Source organism: Polyodon spathula, chromosome 24 (genome assembly GCF_017654505.1).
Source record: "Polyodon spathula isolate WHYD16114869_AA chromosome 24, ASM1765450v1, whole genome shotgun sequence".
Classification (NCBI taxonomy): domain Eukaryota; kingdom Metazoa; phylum Chordata; class Actinopteri; order Acipenseriformes; family Polyodontidae; genus Polyodon; species Polyodon spathula.
The window spans coordinates 20602889-20621850 of NC_054557.1; the positions used below are offsets into that span (position 1 = coordinate 20602889).

The following is an 18962-nucleotide window of genomic DNA, read 5'->3' on the forward strand; positions in this document are numbered from 1 at the left end:
TTGTTTAAAAACAGACTAATACAGCCTTCAAGCCATTGCACACTCTGCAAGAAATGCTATACACTCAGATAGGACACATTAAAACAGAACAGACATATTAAAATAATAATACAAAAAACTAACATTTTAATAGAGAAATCATTTTTTTATCTGCACCACTAGCTCCAAATGAATTACAAACAGGGTAACTGTCAAGAGTAAATCCAAACTTTACAACAGCGTTTCAAAACAATTCATTTTCAGATCCCCTTTGAAACTGCACACCACCACAATTACAGGCCAAAAGAGGGAACACAGGCACCCATTAAAACACAATCTGTTTAAAGATTATGGATTGGATTTAAAATACACAGACAGCAGACTACAAGCGAATTTCCATTACACATTATAACCTTATAACTTGTGAAAAATTGTTGGATACATTTGGAAATCTGTACATACCTTTATAATTGTGATGGGGAGGGGGTCACACAAAAACCATAGTTATAACAATGTGATTCCCCGAAACCCACCCAATGACTATTAGTTAAATTTCTGAACTGTTTCAGTTACTTTGGTAGCCAGAAACAGTGAAAATATATATATATATATATATATATATATATATATATATATATATATATATATATATATATATATATATAGATATATAGATAGATAGATAGATCTTTGAGGTTCCTCTGCAACACTCATAATTTGATTATTTCTTTTTCTTAGGAAAATATAATTTCTCAGTTTCAGTTCGCATTCAGGACATGTTTGCTAATTTAATGTAAACAGCTTGTTTGAAAAAAAAAAATGCAATTTTGCAGCATAAAGGGCAACACTCATATATTTAACATGAAGCGCTTTGATGAGAAGCCTGCTAAATATTCAGCCAATGGAGTTTCACAGTGAAATCCCAGAGGAAGGCTGGAACGGCAGTGAAACTGTCTGGCAGGTTTACAGTTAATGGCGCTCTTACAGATCTAGAAATCTTGGGGACTCCAGCTGCCCCTCTATTCTCCTCCCAGACACACTGTCAGCCTCACTCCTCCCCAACATCATCGTAGTCAGTCCTGTCAGGTGCAGCGGGCCCTTCTTCAGGGGGCAGCACGGCCCAGGCACTCTCCTCTCCAGGGGGAGTGAGGGGAAAACCTGCCAAAGAGACACAGTGGGAGGGTTCACATAGATCTTGGGTCTGTGATTGGTTTAAGCAATGGGTGTGAGAGTGCCATAGGTGGTTTCTGAGAGACTCAGAACTTCTCAAACTGCCTGGTCGTGACACCTGCTGGAAGAGGTGGGAGTGGAGCAGTTACCGGCTCCCCCACAGCGGGTGCTCCTGGGGCAGTAGGGTCTGTTAAGCAGGGCAGGTTGTCTGAAGGGCCCTCCCAATCCCTCCCCACTGTAGACTCCAGCCCCCTTACCTTGGATGGGATTCCCCTCACTGTCCTCCACATCATCGTAGCCAGAGGGAAGTTTGTCAGAAAGGAAACTCCCTAGGAACAGGAATCAAGGTTAGCTCTGGAGTTGTCCTGCTTTCACACCCAGCATCTCTCTCCTATTGCCCACTAACAGAGTTACAGGGATCTGAGTGCTGAATAAAATGCCTAGATAACATTATTACTGATCCATCAAATGAAGGAAAACTACTTGGCACCCTAGAATCAAACCCACTGTACTGCTCAGCAGGCATGGCGGGGGATGTTGCACAGTCCTGGGACTTACCTGCACAAACCATATGCAGTTACTGATGGTTCAACACACGTGAGCTAAAATAGGAACCTGATTGAATACATTTACTTTCTCCAAGACTGGGTTTGGTGCAGGGCTCCTCTACAGGGCTTCTCTGCAAGAACTCACCTGATAAATCTTCTGGGTTGCTGTTCAAAGGGATGGCATCGTCATAGTACCCTGGGACCTCTCCTTCCAGAGAGGGCATCGATTCACCTAAAAGAGAGAGAACAGCATTAGTGTTACAGACCAGAGCACTGCTTCAACTGAACCAGACAGAGACCAGAATCGGTGATACAGGTGAGAGAATTGTTTCTCATAGGTTTGTAGCACAGCCCCCCTTACCTGGGATGGGGTTCCCCTCACTGTCCTCCACATCATCGTAGTCATAGGGCAACTCATCAGAAAGGAAACTCCCTGAAACAGGAGACAGGGTTAGTGCTGCCTGCTTTCACTCTGCAAATTCACTACCTGCTACTTGTAGCACATTGACTACTACTGGAGCTGTTGTTCAATGTTTGGATTACTGCATTCAGGATAGGAAATTAAACCATGGTTTTGTGATCTACACCCTAAGTAACTACATATTATCTACTGTTAGCTGCTCTGTTCCTGTCTCCCACTCTTTGTAGTGTTTCCTGTGATGAGAGGTTTATAAGTCTCTGCTTTGAGTCATGTTTGTGGATTGTGTGGCAGTGTGATGTGTGAGTCGGCTCTCTCTTTCTCCACTCCCCCTCCCCTCTCACTCACCTTTCCTGGGCACACCATAGGTTCCCTGTCTGGCCAGCTTGTATTCAATCTCCTCGTAAATGGCTTCATGGAAGGGGTCAAGATCCTCAGCAATCCCTATGGGAAAAAACAGGCTCTCACTCACAGTGACACAGCTCTGCACACACTGTTCTGAACAGCACAGCCTTCAGTGATCCACAGAGCAACAACATATATTATTATTAACAATGCTTTAAAACTGCCCTTTTAAAAGTTAGGCTTCTGTATTTTCAGGGTTTAATTAATGACTGAACTTGTCGAGATTCTGTCCTCTGCTGCCCCTACTGCAGCAGGCTGGTATTGCACATGTGTTCAATGAAGGCTTTTTCTCTAACCAGATCATTAAACAAAACGGTTTATAAATTGTTATCTGAGATGCACAAAACAATGATCCCTGCTATAAAGGATCTGGGTAGTGCATTTGTGTTTGGAAAGCCCTGCAGATTTAAAATGCCGGTGTAGGGCATTACTGAATACAATCCTAGAACAGCGCATTAGGACCTGAATGTGTCTCCTTCCTGAGCTCGCGTCTCTTTAAAGGGACTTGTTCCCTACCTCTCCTCAGCATCTTGTTGTGCTGCAGCTGCCCGGCTAACAGGACCAGCACCACAAAGAGCAGAGCTCCCAGCACGACACAGGCTATCACTGGGATGGTCATGTCTCTCTCACTGGGTGCAGAGGGTCCTGTTGGAGAGGAAGACAGACAGACACTTCTGTAAACAGTTGTTTATTGTACTGTAAATAAAGCAAAAAAAGCTGGCTCACATTGCTTACATAGGAAAGCCCTAACTGAGGCCTCCCTTCTTTTATCCACACGACTCCCAAATTCAGAACGCTAAACAACAAGACAAAATAGCACTGTGCACTAACCGACAGTGTTTATATTTATAAGAGAGTAGTGTCTGTGAAGTTTACAAGTTATTGCTTTTACCTTTTTTTACCAGGGGGCTGGTAGTAGTTGGAACATCTGTAAAATAAAATGAAATGACTCTTATTATTTGCAATGTAAGCAAGTACTCCCTGCCTAACACAGCAGAGCATCTCCCCAGTACAGCTGATTCCCCATCTCCCCTGCTCAGATAACCCCCCTCTCACCTGCACAGATAACCCATGCATCCTCTTTGTGGTAGCAGTCATTGTGTCCCAGTGGAGAGTGCCGGCAGTCCCACAGGTGCATCTCGCTGCCGTTGCAGTTCACCTCGTCCAGCCATATGGTGCCGTTTCCTTGTCCAAACGTAGCCTCACCCCCTCCTGTGCTCTCCGCTGCCCCACAGCCTAGTTGTCTGCAGACCACCTGGGCGTCCTTCGGGTCCCAGGAGTCATCGCAGACTGTCCCCCAGGATCCCTCAAACCACACCTCCACCCGTCCGGAGCAGGGACTGGAGCCTCCAGCTAGTTTCAGCTCTGCTGGCTCTGAAATAAAACAGCAGGGCTTATTGAATCAGTTCAGCCCATCGGCTGCTGTATAATTATTAGAGGTAGGTTTAGTATTCACATCTGGGAACACGTTTTTCCATTGTTCACTTAAAAAAAAAAAAGACACATACCTTTCCCTGAAGATCTGTTACAAGATGCCCTGCTTTGTATTCTCTTTACTACTGGAAACTATGAGAGCGCTAATTTTAATTAGAACTGCAGCAGAAAATTACAATTTTGGCTCAAATGAACAATAAACAGGTAACAATTCACAACTGTGTAGGACTAAGACCTCTTTGACATGTTTGGGAACCCTTCCCTACCTGTACTTAATACAGCATGCCACTGTAAAATGACTAATTGTATGCATTATTTTACAGTTGGATATTTCTGTGTGTGAAATCAGTTGGAATGAATCTAATAATTGAAGGGTCAAGTCAATGAAACTCAAACCCACCTGAGCAGTGCTCCTGAGTGAGGTCTTCAGAGCAGGTCTTGGGTATGCTGGAGACAGTTGGCTTCTTTTCAACTACTGAAAACACAAAGAAATCTTGTTTTATTCACACTGCTAAAGCATGGGTATGTGTTGTGTCACTTGGCGGTGAGTGTACTGGAGACATACCCACAGGGAAGCTCATAGGTGCAGCATGCCAGCTTGTATCTCTAAAGTTTCAGCTTGTGAACTCATACTGAAGGAACGAGTTTACAAGCTGGAGTACTTTGTGCATTAATCCTGAATAAATAACTGAATCAATTAACAAATCCCACTGTAGCGGAGCACAGCCCTGCTCTGGCCTCTCCACTGTGGTGGGTAGTACAGTAAGATTGGTCAGGGCAGATTATTTGCTGCTCTAGGTTTGGGGACATCAACTGGACCCCTCTTAGAAAGAGCACTGCCTCCAATAACACAACTTCACTGTGTATTGCTGGTGTTCCGGTTATCACTAGAATTGGATTTAAAGCTGTGGTCTTTCGGGTGACTGAGCTATCAGGTCACCAGCAGAAGAAAAACAGAGAGATATCTTTACCTTTGCAGTCAATCTCAGCCACCTCGTTGTTCCAGCACTTGTTTTGACCCCAGGGTGAAGATGGACAGTGCCACAATGTAGAGTCATGCCCTCTGCATTTAACATCATCAAGCCACTTGCGTGCAGTGCTATCTGCTGGACGTGGCACTGATATTTCAGTACTCTCTCCACAGTTTACCTCACGGCATATCATCTTAACTGTGTTTTTATCCATGCCGTTGTAGCAGACGTTACCCCAGGTGCCATTGTAGAAAACCTCTACCAGTCCAGAACAGCCCCGAGACAGTCTCAGCTTCTTGAACTCTGTGTCAGAAACAATAGAACTATGTTAGCAAGATGCATGTTGACCTTCCAGATTACAAAACTTCTGCTTCATCAAAAGATTTTCAGTAAAAGTGAAATCATGAAATGGATGCATTATTCCTGGTGGAGATGGCCATACACACTCCTTGATACATGTTTTAATTATTGGAAATGTTAAACAAATTGTTATCAAAATAAGAACAATGCAAACACAATTAATAAATACAGCTTACGTAAAGCATTTTAAAACCATTGTTGCGCGTTTATGTTTTCATTTATATTGCTTCCTTCATAACTGTCACATCTCACTAACACCTTACAAAATCCTACTGTTAAACTGAAAGGCAAAGTCTTAACCAACTGGCCTTTTCCCTTTCTTTATAAAACCAATTACCCATCTTCATCTATTTTACATTCATCTGGAGAAGCGCTTATTCAATTGTGAAGCAACTTGAGGGTGTCGAGGAGAGTCCCTTTGTGTGTCAAACTTACATTATTAGATGTGCATATAGTGAATGTAAATGTTTATTTTATTGAGCATAATACAGTAGTTTAATTTGCTGTTCATGTATGAAGAAACAAAATGAGTTTTGTTTATGTGATTACTTTGCTGCAGCTTCCTATTGGTACAGTTATTGAATTGAAGTGTAAGGGAATGATAGTCCTGTACCTGAACACATGACTCCCGCGTCCTCCTTGTGTCTACAGTCGTGCTGCCCCCACCCTCCTGAGGCACACTCCCACAGAGCCGATTCGTTCCCCTGACAGCGCAGCTCGTCCAGCCAGATGAGTCCGCTTCCCTGGCCGAAGGAGGCTGACCCTGTGGCTCTGAGTGCCGTCCCACACTGGAGCTGCTTACACACCACCTCAGCATCTTCCAGGTCCCAGGAGTCATCGCAGACTGTCCCCCAGGAGCCGTTGTGATAAACCTCCACCCTCCCAGCGCAGGCACCTCCTCCCCCCACCAGCCTGAGGGTCGTGTGATCTAGGGGGAAAGAATCACAGGCAGACATCAATAATATAATCACTGCAGCTTAGGCACAGAATCAGTTACTAATATTATAAATAATAACCCTATGATAATGCATGCCGATTTTCAGATAAGAATCCTTGTCACAGACTAACCATGGCATTAATGTCACTTTAGTCACATTGAAATAACTTATTAACACTAGAGTTTGAATTGCACTAACCTGAGCAGAGCGAGGTCCCTTCATTACCTGTGTTGCAGTTACTTGGCAGAGGCTTGATTCGATCTGGTTGTGCTGGTAGCAATGGGCCTGAAGATAATAAGAGTGAGCAGGGGGGGAAATGAAACACATCACAGCTGAAGGAACAACACCATTTACTGCATCTACAGTTTGTTATCTGGTTTAAGAGTAATTCTGTTGTTTGGACACTGTCTGTTCTTCCACCTGGTGCAAACTCAAAGCTATTTAGAGACAGCTCTATAGAGAATTAAATAAACTCATAATTGGTATTGGTGCTGTAGAACTCAGAACCAACCAGGATGACTGAAAATGTAATTAAAAGTATACATAGCATTACAAACCATATAAGCTTAAAAGTCAGACAGTTTGCTTTATTTGTATGTATTCATAAAGTTTAAAATATCTTAAACTGTACTCATCTAATACACCCCAAATATTGTAACAATTAATCAATAGTAATGGAATAAAAGAAATACTGTAACAGTAAATTCATTTAATTTACAATCCCACTAGATGGCAGTAGAAGATCTGAATACCTACTATACTGAGATATGTTTAACAGATAGGATCTCCCACCTATTAACGTGGCTACTGCTCACCTGAACAATTAACTCCTGCATCGTTCCTATGAGTGCAGGTGCCTCGTCCCCATGCAGAGATGGAGCAATTTGATATGTGTGTCTCACTGCCATCACAGTCGAATATATCAGCCCGTACATCACCGCTGCCTTCACCAAACCAGGCCTGTCCCGGGACTGATACAGCGTACCCACAATTCAACTGCTTGCAGAGAACTGTGGCGTCCTGCAGATCCCAATAGCGATCACAGACCGTCCCCCACTGACCATCGTACTGCAGCTCCACTCGCCCAGAACAGGAGTCAGGGCCACCCACCAGCCTGTACCCAGTGTACCCTGCACACAGGACAGCAGAGAATCAGGACAAGCAGAGAATCAGCACAAGCAGAGAATCAGGACATTGGGTTTGTGTTACTCTAGCAATCATTCACAAAAGGGTTGCTATTTTATTGTAATACTGGCTGTAAGGGCATGATTGGTGGTCATGCATGTCTTTAGAGTTCTAATAGTTATGCACCAGTATTTATTTAACTACAGACTTCTGAAGAGCGACACTCATCTAGAACAACCCAAACCCCCAAACCCTCAGGTATATGATCAACAGCAGGCTTGCCAAAAATGAATCAGCATTCAGCTAGCGGTATCAAGCTGGTCAATTTCTATTGAAAGTAATGGCTCCATTGTACCCAATGTATATAAAAATGCTTTATGATTTGCTAAGCTTCTTGAGGTTGTATTGGACAAATACAGGACATGTATTACACTTTCAAACGGCATTTCATTTATTAAACTAGGCTACCATGTAATTTAGGCAAGCATTTACCACTGACAGTGCTACAAAACTAATTCCCGGGCCTACATTGTCCAGGGGAGAAACATTTCAAAAGTTATTCAGCACCCTGAGCTTCCCTATTTTTATAACTATGCATATGTACTGGTGTGAGCTTCCATTAGTTGTATAGGTCTCCTTTGTGCAGTTTGAAAAGAAGCACAGTAAAAATACATTTTCAATTTAAAACAATAGCAGCAACATCAAGACAACTCCTCTCAGAGCAGCTCACAATTCACAAAACAGTTTAAAACAGTGTAAAGAGAAATCAGATTGAGGCCGGCAGAGAGCTCTGAGGGTTAGGGGGATGATAGGGAATGGCTCACTCTGCCTTTGCTAATGAATTGCAAGCGCCCTGCATCGGGAGAACGCAAAGAGAGAGCAGGTTTGACAGATAAGGCAGAGCGAGGCCATTCACACACTGATAAGCAATGTAATGAGGATGTTCAGGGGTAATATAAACATGCTGTCTGTTTAAAAAAAGCTCTCACTTGGCACGTCTTACTTTCTTTTACACTTGACCCTCCTAAAGCAAAAACAGACAGACCACATTGTAAAGAATTCTCGTTGAAACATTTGTCTAAATGACTTGCTTGATATCCGCCCATAATGTTTATAGCCCCTGATTAATAAACAAGAATAAAGACTCACCGAAACAGACAAGGCCCACGTCGTTCCTATGTGTGCAGCTCTGCTTCTTTGTGGCTGCAGTGCGGCAGTCATAGAGCCGGGACTCGTTTCCAAAGCACTGGATCTCCTCCGACCAAAGGTCACCTTTCCCCTCCTTGAAACGGGCAGCCCCCAGCACCTCTTGAGGAAATCCACACTTCAGCTCCTGACAGACAACCTCTGCATCCTGCCAGTCAAAGTCAGCATCACAGACCGTTCCCCAGGTCTGCCCATGCTGTACTTCAACTCTCCCAAAGCAGAGGTTGCTGTCACCACTGAGACGCACCGCTCGATGGTCTAAAATCACAAAACTGCAGACATTACATGGTAATTCAAATGCATTAAATTAAAAGTAAATAAAGTCCCATTGATGTACCAAGAAGACATATTTTGAATCACAGAGTTCAAGACAAGAATAAAGGATCCTGTCAGTAAGGCTGCCACCTAAACATCTTTATTCCCTTCATTATAAAACTCTGGGCACCTGACAAGTCTGATTCATTTATCTCCCTGGTTGTTCATTGCTGTATTGTGCTGCAATCACATACTGACTGGAAGGCTTTTAAATGATCCATTATTAAACAGCAAAATGAAGAGCTGCCTATTGCTTATTTGTTTGGACAGATATATATACATATATATATATATATATATAGAGAGAGAGAGAGAGAGAGAGAGAGAGAGAGAGAGAGAGACTTTGACTTTTAAGATCCTTTATTTAAATATTCCAAATAAAATCCATTAAAATTCAAATAAAGGTAAAACACAACAAAAGTTAAGATTCCTACTGCCTCAGCAAAATTTAAAAAATCCTAAAATACATCGTGTTCTCCTTAAAAATAGATTTCAAACAAAATAAAAGGATCATTAAAAAATCAATATTAAACAGTGTTATTTTTCTTTGTTGAAAACAGATTAAAGCCAAAATAAAACACTGTAAAACAAAAATTAAATAAAATTAGAACAAAAACTGGAGCTCCCCCTTCTCACTCAAAGCACACAAGGCGTCTCCCACACACCACCTCTCCTGAAAGGCCTCCAGGTTACTGACCAGTTTAAAATACTCAAACTCTACTCTGATCTGGCTGACCACGAGCACCCTGAACTGAACCACTAAACTGGTCAGTCCAGAACCAGAGAGTTGATTTTTCCTTGTTTTAAAAAAGCCAATTTTGCCTGTCCAATTAAAAAATTAAGAACACACCAGTTTTTCATTTTAAAACTGTATAGAACCCCAAAAATAAAAAGCTCCTTACTAAAAACAACCCCTAAATTATTCAGGATTCCCTGCAGTAAATTAAAAAGCGGCCGCAGCCTCTCACACTCACTGTAGGCATGAAAGAGAGTTTCCTCTGCTGAGCAAAAAGCGCACTACTCACTGATGCTGGGGTCCACTCTATGGAGAAACCTGCCTGTGGACACAATGCAGTGCAGAATCTTCCACTGCAGGTCCCCCACTCTCTTGGCGAGAGGCGGCTTATACAGCACCCTCCACATTGGCCTGTGCCCCTCCTCTACAGCCAAGTAAGCTTGCCACTTAGAGTCTACCAGACCCCTTAGCCTACTATACTCTGTGGCTTTAACACACAATTTGTATATTAGTTTTCCATTCATCACAATCATCCCTGGAAATAAGGAAAGCTGTCTCTGCTCTGTGCCTCTGGACAACTCTTCCCTCAGGACTGCCTTGAGCCGCGGGGAGAGGCAGCCCCTCAACTCACCCATCAGTCTTTCTGCAAGCCTCTCTGAGTGCCAGCCTAGCTGTGCAGTTAGCTGGGAGGCAGTTAGCCAGCAGGAGAGCTCAAGGTTTAACAGGTGGACCATCCTGGTTACACCTGCTTTTAAAAAACTGGCACAGAGCGTCATCGACTGGAGGAACTTAACTGGAAAGAGTGGATTAAAAAATAGGGTCTCCTCAAACAGGTCCTGCCCTGTCAAGGACTCCACATCCCTTTCCACCCTCACCACCTGCCAGGCTTTTAAAATACTTTGATAAAAAGGAGGAAGTCCTGCTTTACTAAAACTGGTGTTCTCAATTAAAAACAGGTGTTTTCCTAACCCCAGCCCCCCAAATCTATTGAGAAGGAAACAGGCCAGCCTCTTCCAATGAGCCTCCTCCTCAGTGTACAGGAGTCTCTGAACCGCCTGCAGTCTGAAGGCTGCCACCCTGCTGGCAATGCTGACTAGCCCCTGTCCCCCCTCATCACTAGGGAGGCAGAGGACTGCCGGCCTCAAACTGTGTCTCCCGCTCCAAAAGAACTCCAGCAACACTCTCTGGATCTCCTTCACCAGGCCCTGGGGTGGGTCCAGGCATACCAGCTTGTGCCACAAGCTAGAGGCCACCAGATTATTAATAACAAGCACCCGGCCCTTGAAGGACAGTTGAGCCAGCAGTCCCTTCCACCTCTGCAGCCGCCCCCTCACCCTGTCCAACAAACCCTCCCAGTTCTTTTTCATGTAGTTTTCTGTTCCGAGGTGCACCCCCAACACTTTAATACCTGTTCTGTTCCATTTCAGCCCCTCAGGCAGGAAAGGAGGGGTGCCCTCATCCCAGCTGCCTGACAGGAAGGTGTCACATTTTGCCCAGTTTACTCTGGCAGAAGATGCTCTCTGGAACTCATTTAGAGTCTGCTGCAGTGCTTGGACATCTGCATCCCCACTCACAAACACAGTCACATCGTCTGCGTAGGCAGACACCTTCACTGTGGCAGAGGAGGGTGTGGAGGGCGAGGAGGGCACTGTCCATCCAGCTAACCTGACCCTCAGCAGGTGCAGCAGGGGCTCTATAACCAGTGAATACAGCATACCAGACAGGGCACAGCCCTGCCTTATACCCCTGCACACTGGGAAGGGCTGACTCAGCCCATTGTTGATCTTTAAAATACTAAAAATGTTGGAATATAAAAGCCGAATATAAGAAATAAAACCAGGACCGAACCCGAAGGCTTCCAGTGTATGAAAGAGGTAGGTGTGGTCGACTCTGTCGAAAGCCTTCTCTTGATCCAGGGAGACCATTCCTACATTAAAATCACAAATATCACTTACAGTTAAAAAATCTCTAATAAAAAATAAGTTATCAAAAATAGAGCGACCCGGTATACAATATGTTTGATCCATATGTATTACAGTTCCAATAACACTTTTTAATCTATTAGCGATTGTTTTGGATAAAATCTTTAAATCAGAACATAAAATTGACACAGGTCTCCAATTCTTAAGCTGGCAAAGGTCTCCCTTCTTGGGCAGCAGTGTAACCACTGCCCTACGGCAGCTAAGAGGCAGTTCCTTGTGGCTAAGGCTCTCTCTCAGAACCTGGAGCAAATCCTCCCCCATTATATCCCAGAAATTATTATAAAATTCTGCTGGCAGTCCATCGATCCCGGGAACCTTTCCGCTGGAGAGCTGCTTGACAGCGGCGGTCATCTCCTGGTGGGTCAGCGGTGCGTCCAGCTGAATCTGCTCCTTCTCACTGAGGCTGGGTAACCCCTGGAGCAGCCGCTCAGTGTCCTCTATGTTGCACAGTTCTTTATTATAAAGTTCCTTGTAAAAACGCACCGCCTCTCTGCTGATTTCCTCCCGGGTGTGCAGTTCTTTCCCACCAGGAGTCCTGATACAACACAGCTGTCTACTGTCCGCTCTCTTCCTTTCCAGGTTGAAGAAGAAACTAGTGGGGGCATCCATGTCTCTCAACTCCATGAATCTGGAACGCACAATCGCCCCCTTCACTCTTTCCTTCAGCAAGCTCCCCAGCGCGAGTTTCTGCTCTTTTAGGTTCTCCAGGGTCTGTTCTTTAAATTCTGAATTTAAACTTTCCTCTAGGAGGAGGATTTTGGACTCCAGTTCTCTCACGGCTGTGTTCAGTGACCTGGTTGCATTTATAGTATATTGTTGACAAAAACATTTAATTTGTATTTTGCCAAAGTCCCACTACTGTCTTAAATCTTTACATTGTGCTTTTTCTTTTTTCCAAATTATCCAAAAAAGTTTGAATTGTTGCTTAAATTTGACATCTTGTAATAATTTTACATTGAAATGCCAGTAAGATGCTCTGTGGGGTTCTGATTGAATTATTACTGTAATTAATAGACAGTGGTGGTCAGAGAGACTACTGGGGATGATTCTTGCTTTGATAAATTTATTTAAATCGTTTTTAGAAGTATAAAACCGGTCTAGTCTTGCTCTATATACACAGTCTGTGTGATACTGAGACCAGGTGTATTGTCTTGAACTGGGGTGCAGGCATCTCCATATGTCAACCAGGTCACTGGACTCTAACAATGCAGCCAACTCTCTGGAGGACTGAGGGTGTGGTTCATCATTATTTCTATCAATATTAAAATTAACAGTACAATTAAAATCTCCTCCTAGTACCACCACATCATTATTATTAATATTAAAAAGAGCTTGCTTTAATTTCTTAAAAAATAAAATTCGTTCCCCCCCTCTATTGGGGGCATAAATATTAATAAAAACATACACTGTACTGCCCAGCCTAGCTCTTACTTTTAAAATCCTCCCTTTCTCGATTTCATCCATATCTAGTAAAACTGCCCCCAGGCTGGGTTTAAAAAGCACGGCTACTCCTGCACTAGTACTAGCGCCGTGACTCATCACGCACAGCCCCTCCCACTCCGCTCGCCACGCCTCCTCATTCTCCTGATCCGAGTGCGTTTCCTGCAGAAAACACCCCCGCCTGCTTCTGCTCTAAAAACCCGACTAGCTGCGCCCTCTTAAAAGACTGTCTGCAGCCGTTTAGATTAAAAGAAACAAAAACGCACCTTTCCATCATAGCTAAAAAAACTAACACACTAAAACAAGTAATAAAAGAAGTTTCATAAAACACAGCCATTTTTAAACAAGAGATTTTGAACCACTTTTAAGATCCTTTTTAATTTTCTGAACAATTTTTTTTTAATCTATAACGTTTTGGCTGATCAAATTCTTCTATTGTGGCTTTCCTTGTTATAACGTGAGCGGAGTGGAGAAATAACCTTAGATCAGGGAAAAAACTCTCTATTTCTACTCCCCTTTTCCCTTTTGTTTCTATCATAAAATCATTTACCTGCTCAAGCGTGTATAACTTTTTCTTACTGACGGGTTGGCTATCAGGGATGTCTGAGATAAGCGAGGAGTCAGAGAGCTCCCCCTCCATCTCATCCGCGCTGTCCTCTCGCTCGCCCCCGAGAATCCGCTCCTCCGCAGCTCCCTCCGACTCCTCCACACCGGCCTCTGCCACAGCCGTCACTGTTTCAGGCGGTTGAGATTCAGCAAGTGGAGAGTCTTGCACCGCGCCCGGCTCACCCTGCGCTGTGCTCTCTTCCTCCGCGTTGGGAGGGACTGACGCCCCGCCTGGAGTCCGCAGTCTCCCTGTCTGCACGGGTTCGGAGTTCTGCACTGGCTGCGCTCTGCCATCCGGCAGCTCTGCAGCCTTCCGTTGAAATCGTGTCTTTTTCGCTACTACCTTGAATGATTCTTCACCATTCTCAGTAGTAGCGGTATTATCCTCCGAACCCGTCAGTGACAGGCTGCGGCTGGGTCTCTTTGTGCGAGGCCGTGGTGTTGGTGGTTCTGCTCCGGTTTCCTTCTGGATCGCCCCCTCCTCGGTCAGCACGGGCTCGCTCTGCGGCTGCGGTGCAGGAGCCGACTCTTCCTCCCGCTCACCCCCAACACCCCCGACTTCCTCCCCGCCAGCATCGCCCTGATCCTGCCCTGTCTCCGCTCTAGCCTCCTTTCTCGGGCAGGCTTTCCTCTGGTGTCCCTGTTCTCCACAGTAAAAACACCTCATCGTTTCGAACTGACGAACACCACATTCCAGGCAACATTAATGACTTGATTAGGATCATTTAGTAAGACAAACGCCTGCCTTCTAAACGACATGACGTGCCTAACACTGTTATTTTTGCACCCCAGCGGGATTCCCTTAATCGGGGACACCAGTTTACCAAAATGAGCTAAATTATTTTCTAATTGCTCATTTTTTTTAAAAACGGAGGCACATTAGAAATAATAACTTTCGTAACCGGGGTTACTAGAGGGGAAACCTGAACAAATTCACCTTTCACTGTAAATCCTTCCTCTACCAGCTTGTGTACCAGAGACACCTCCACTAAAAATATTACCAGCGCTTTATTCATTCTTGACGCCGACATAATATTCTCAAACCCCACCACCTCTCCTACTGCCAGCAGGCACTCCTCCACCGAAACCCCGGGGTCAGGCAGGCAACGGACCCCGTGTCGGCAGGTGAGAGCCCCCAGCCCTCCTGAACGAGACCCCATAACGGGATCTCCAAACACACACCACCCCCCTGCAAACAAACAAACACCCCCCTGCAAAACAAACAAACACACACAACCACACCACCACCACAACAAACAAAACCAACAACACACAAAACAAACAAACAACAAACAAACACACACACACCACCACCCTACAAACAAACAAACAAACACACACCACCCCCCTACAAACAAACAAACACACAAAAAAAAACAACTAAGTAACTATCAAAACAAAAGAAAACAAAATAAATAAATAAATAAATAAAGTTTTAAATTTCCCGGTCCTACCGCACCGGCATTCCACCTCTCTGCAAGCCCTTCCCACAATCCTCCGAGAGAGAGAGAGAGAGAGAGAGAGAGAGAGAGAGAGAGAGAGAGAGAGAGAGAGAGAGAGAGAGAGAGAGAGAGAGAGAGAGAGAGACCAGTGAACAGTGAACAGTGAACAGTTTATGCTACCATAGTGCAGTAGTCTCTAGATGTGAAATTAGCAAAACTGTTGCTAGTGACAAGTAGCAGTGTGGGTTTGGTAATTAAAATGTAAGTTTCTGTCTTTGTTTATTCAAACAGCACACTTTCCATTCTGTCCAAAAGACATTGAGCTTAGTTGAATTATATGAATAGCTCATATTAACAATAGAGTGAATTCGTATTGTGGTTTTGGCAAGATCAGCAAGGTGCCCCTGCCATATCAGAAAAAAGATGTGAGGGAGTTCTGATACTTGGAAGTGCTGGAAGTCAGTAAACTGTCACAAAGGCATTTTCTGTACCCTATTCAAACTCAAGAACACTACTCTGGAGGCTAATGAGGAAGCTGTTGAGTGAGGAGGTTAACAAAAGGCTTTAATCACATGCAAAGGAAGTCTAATTATTGTCTTTTTTCACTGATCAATGCCGCAATCGATGAAGCTAAACAAGATGTAGTGACTTTATAGACATACTGTATACACTGTAGTCTGACCTATGGAATGTAAAATATTTGAACAGTGTTTTGGTGCCACCTAGCGGACACATTGCAGCATTAACCTCTGCGGGACAAAAAAAAAAAAAAAATGTAGTTCCTATTACATAAAGTAGTGAGGGTTATTTGTAAATCTATTTAAATAGTTTGAAATAAATAAATTGCCCTTACCCTGACACTCATTGTCTAGTATCATATTCCAGTTCATAAGAAGAATGAAACAATGTGAGAATCCTACATTGTTTTCCTGAAACATGCATGTTATCAGATACCACAACATTGTGTTGATCTGGAGAAGTCAAAAGGGTCACAATCCCTGTTTTGTGGTAAAAAATTAATATAATTCAATGTTTTATTTGTTTGTATATTGTTGTGTTGACTTATACAACACACTTGATTAACAATAACCATGTTTGTGCATCTAAGTATTAAAGGGGGTTTCTGAATATTTTCAAATACATTTTGTAGATTTCTTTTTCAGAAAGATCAATTTCAGTTTTGTGTTACAGAATGTTCTTCAGGACCAGCTTTGTGCTTTCAGCGCTTTGTGATGGTGGTCCACTATGAAAGGCGCTGTATAAAATAAAGATTGATTGAAATACAATTTCACTGTCAGTTTATGGCCTTCGGTACATCAATACGGCTGTAAAAATGGCAGCGTCCCGCATGAGAGGATGAAAAATCACTTCCAGGCGGCTTTTAAAACACTCAATGCAGAAGTTAATTGGCATTGATTGGTACTCAATTGTAAAGGTGAGGGAAGGACACAACCTGAGAACTGGAATGAAGGCTTGCCAGACTAGATTGTGTGTATGTTGGTGTAATATATAGATAGCGTATTCTTTTTAATTTAAGACGCCATCGAATTTAAGACGCAGCCCAAATTTCCCTCTCTTGGTTTGAGGGAAAGACAAAACCTCAATTAAGCACATGTAGGCAGTTTGCCACCGTCTGCTATCACACAGCGCATTACAGTTATGTGGTGCTTCTCATTTCCAGGCCTAATTACTTACATCTGTTTTTCTCCCAGTTTTTGACAATTTGAAATTGTAAAAGCTTCTCCTCCAATTCCTCAGGAAGATAATGACCCTCCTTTGAAAATGGCTGCCTGTATGTCATGGATGATTCGAGATTGGGCAGTAACGTTTTGGTTCGTCTTTTCTCGGCAGTAAGTCACGTTGCTGTTTGCTTACTCAAGTAGTCACCTCTTTTGTTGGCAAGTTTAATACACATACACGCATCACTATACTGTACACGAATTTACACACGCTAAAATTGTTTAAAAAGTGTCTTAAATTCGATGGTATATGGTATTCAACCCCTACTGTTCAAGCAATTTTACAACAATAATCCACATTGCTCAGTTCACACCCTGGCAATTGAATGTCAGAAATTAAAAATATGGAAGCATCTGCTAAACCATGGATAACCCCCAGCCCTGTCTTGCCACTGTGATTTTCATGAGGGAGAAACCGCTTTATACATTGCACAATAGGACATGTCAGAGACGCCATTTACAAAAAAAAAAAAAAAAAAGGAAATTGGTCATGCGATGGGCGGCCTATTTAAAACGCGTGGTACAGAAGGAAGGTGGTTCTAATGTTTTGTCCAGACTCTTCATAGCCAGATATATCTATGTGTTTCCTACCTGAACAGATCACTCCAGCATCCTGAATGTGTCCACAATAATGCTTTCCCCAGCCCAGTGATCCACAGTCCCGCAGAGCTGACTCAGAGCCTCTGCAGGAAACAGCATCCAGCCAGATATTTCCAGAACCAGCTCCGAAGCGAGCCTTGCCTGGAGCCGATATAGCCGATCCACAGCCCAGCTGTTTACACACAACTCCAGCATCCGCCATATCCCAGTTAGCACTACAAACTGTCCCCCACTGTCCATCGTGAAGAATCTCCACTCTGCCAGCACAGGGACTGCCTCCATTCACCAGCCTCAGATCATCACCGCCTTTAAAGAGAAGAAAGAGATGCATTGATGCCAGCAGATTTTGGAATCAAGTATCTTTAATATTTTGGATACGGTGTGACTCGATATTAGTATCAGGCATCATTCATATTTTGGAGTAGATGTCATTCACATTTAGTGCCTGGGGTCAAACAGGTGCTGGAAGCCTTACTTCTGGTGATCGTGTCGCTATAGTTACGGTTTCAAATTTGTTTCTATGTTAAACAGCGATATTCAACCATTAATATATTCGCAATAGTAGGGGGTAAACATTGTGACATTTTCTCTTTTAACGGTCTTTCAATAGGATTTTAAAGATAAGAGAGGGGTCAAACTGTGGACATGTCCTCTGTGGACAATGCGAATTATAATGTAATTTTTCAGCAAAAGAAACACGTGCACAGAGTGAAAAACGTGCTTGTATAGCGCACAGTGTTTAGTTGCAGTTATAGCGTCCTACATAAAAGCGAGGCGCTAATTATATTATATAAGCACCTTACTATCCTGGTGTCTAATGCTACTGTTGAGCTCAGCTCTTCGTGCTTCCACGGCTGAAACATGCCGACTATCGTCCTAGAGTAAGGCTGTTTTCTTCACAGTTATCACAATTTCCGTGAAGTGTTCCTATTGCGGTAGTTCTCAGTGAAAATTCCCATTTCTGAAACAATAGTGTAAATATACATATTTTTTTATCACTTAAAAATAAATACAGCAAACGTTGTTATTGTTTAAACATTTAAAATGTTTTTTTTTGTTTAAATTGTGTTTGAGTACTTCACTGAATATATATATTAAACTGGTGTTTTTCAGCAAACCGATGAAAAATACTATTACTGTAATAGTGTTTGTGCGCGTGTGAGTGGAATCCAATGTCATGGCACGAGACCGGATAGCCTAACCCAGTGGTTTACAACTCGCTAGCGTAACATTGCTGACGCAATTAAATTAAAATATATATATATATATATATATATATATATATATATATATATATATATATATATATATATTTATTTTTTGCATTGCCACATTTAAGTTGAAAAAGCCCGTTGAAAATCGTCAGCTACATTGTATTTGTATCAGCGAGTCAGATTAGCGGGTCACAATTTCTTCAAGTCAGTCTTAAAACCTAAATTCAGCTGTACCTGGGTAACATTTCCCGCTATTTTTTTAAAGGTAGATATACCAATTTAAGAAATGTACCTGAAGCAAAAGCAAAAGCAAAAAAAAAAAAAAAAAAAAAGC

At 43.0% G+C, this 18962-nt stretch overlaps 2 protein-coding genes across 2 annotated transcripts; both read right to left on the reverse strand.

Annotated features, from left to right (window-relative positions):
* Nucleotides 1-673: 673 nt before the first annotated feature.
* LOC121298747 (antigen WC1.1-like) lies at nucleotides 674-4452 on the reverse strand. The gene is made up of 9 exons (XM_041225964.1): nucleotides 4355-4452; nucleotides 3577-3894; nucleotides 3413-3448; nucleotides 3037-3165; nucleotides 2464-2559; nucleotides 2059-2130; nucleotides 1843-1929; nucleotides 1407-1478; nucleotides 674-1137 (listed from the first exon to the last, which is right to left on the reverse strand). The coding sequence occupies exons 2-9, from the start codon at nucleotides 3656-3658 to the stop codon at nucleotides 1028-1030; spliced, it is 684 nt and encodes a 227-aa protein (XP_041081898.1). The 5' UTR covers nucleotides 3659-3894; nucleotides 4355-4452; the 3' UTR covers nucleotides 674-1027.
* On the reverse strand, nucleotides 4393-17745 carry LOC121298596 (scavenger receptor cysteine-rich type 1 protein M130-like). Its single transcript, XM_041225724.1, has 6 exons — nucleotides 17406-17745; nucleotides 8498-8812; nucleotides 7039-7353; nucleotides 6422-6508; nucleotides 5899-6213; nucleotides 4393-5228 (listed from the first exon to the last, which is right to left on the reverse strand). Exons 1-6 carry the CDS (start codon nucleotides 17743-17745, stop codon nucleotides 4891-4893), a joined length of 1710 nt encoding a protein of 569 aa, XP_041081658.1. The 3' UTR covers nucleotides 4393-4890.
* Nucleotides 17746-18962: the final 1217 nt, after the last annotated feature.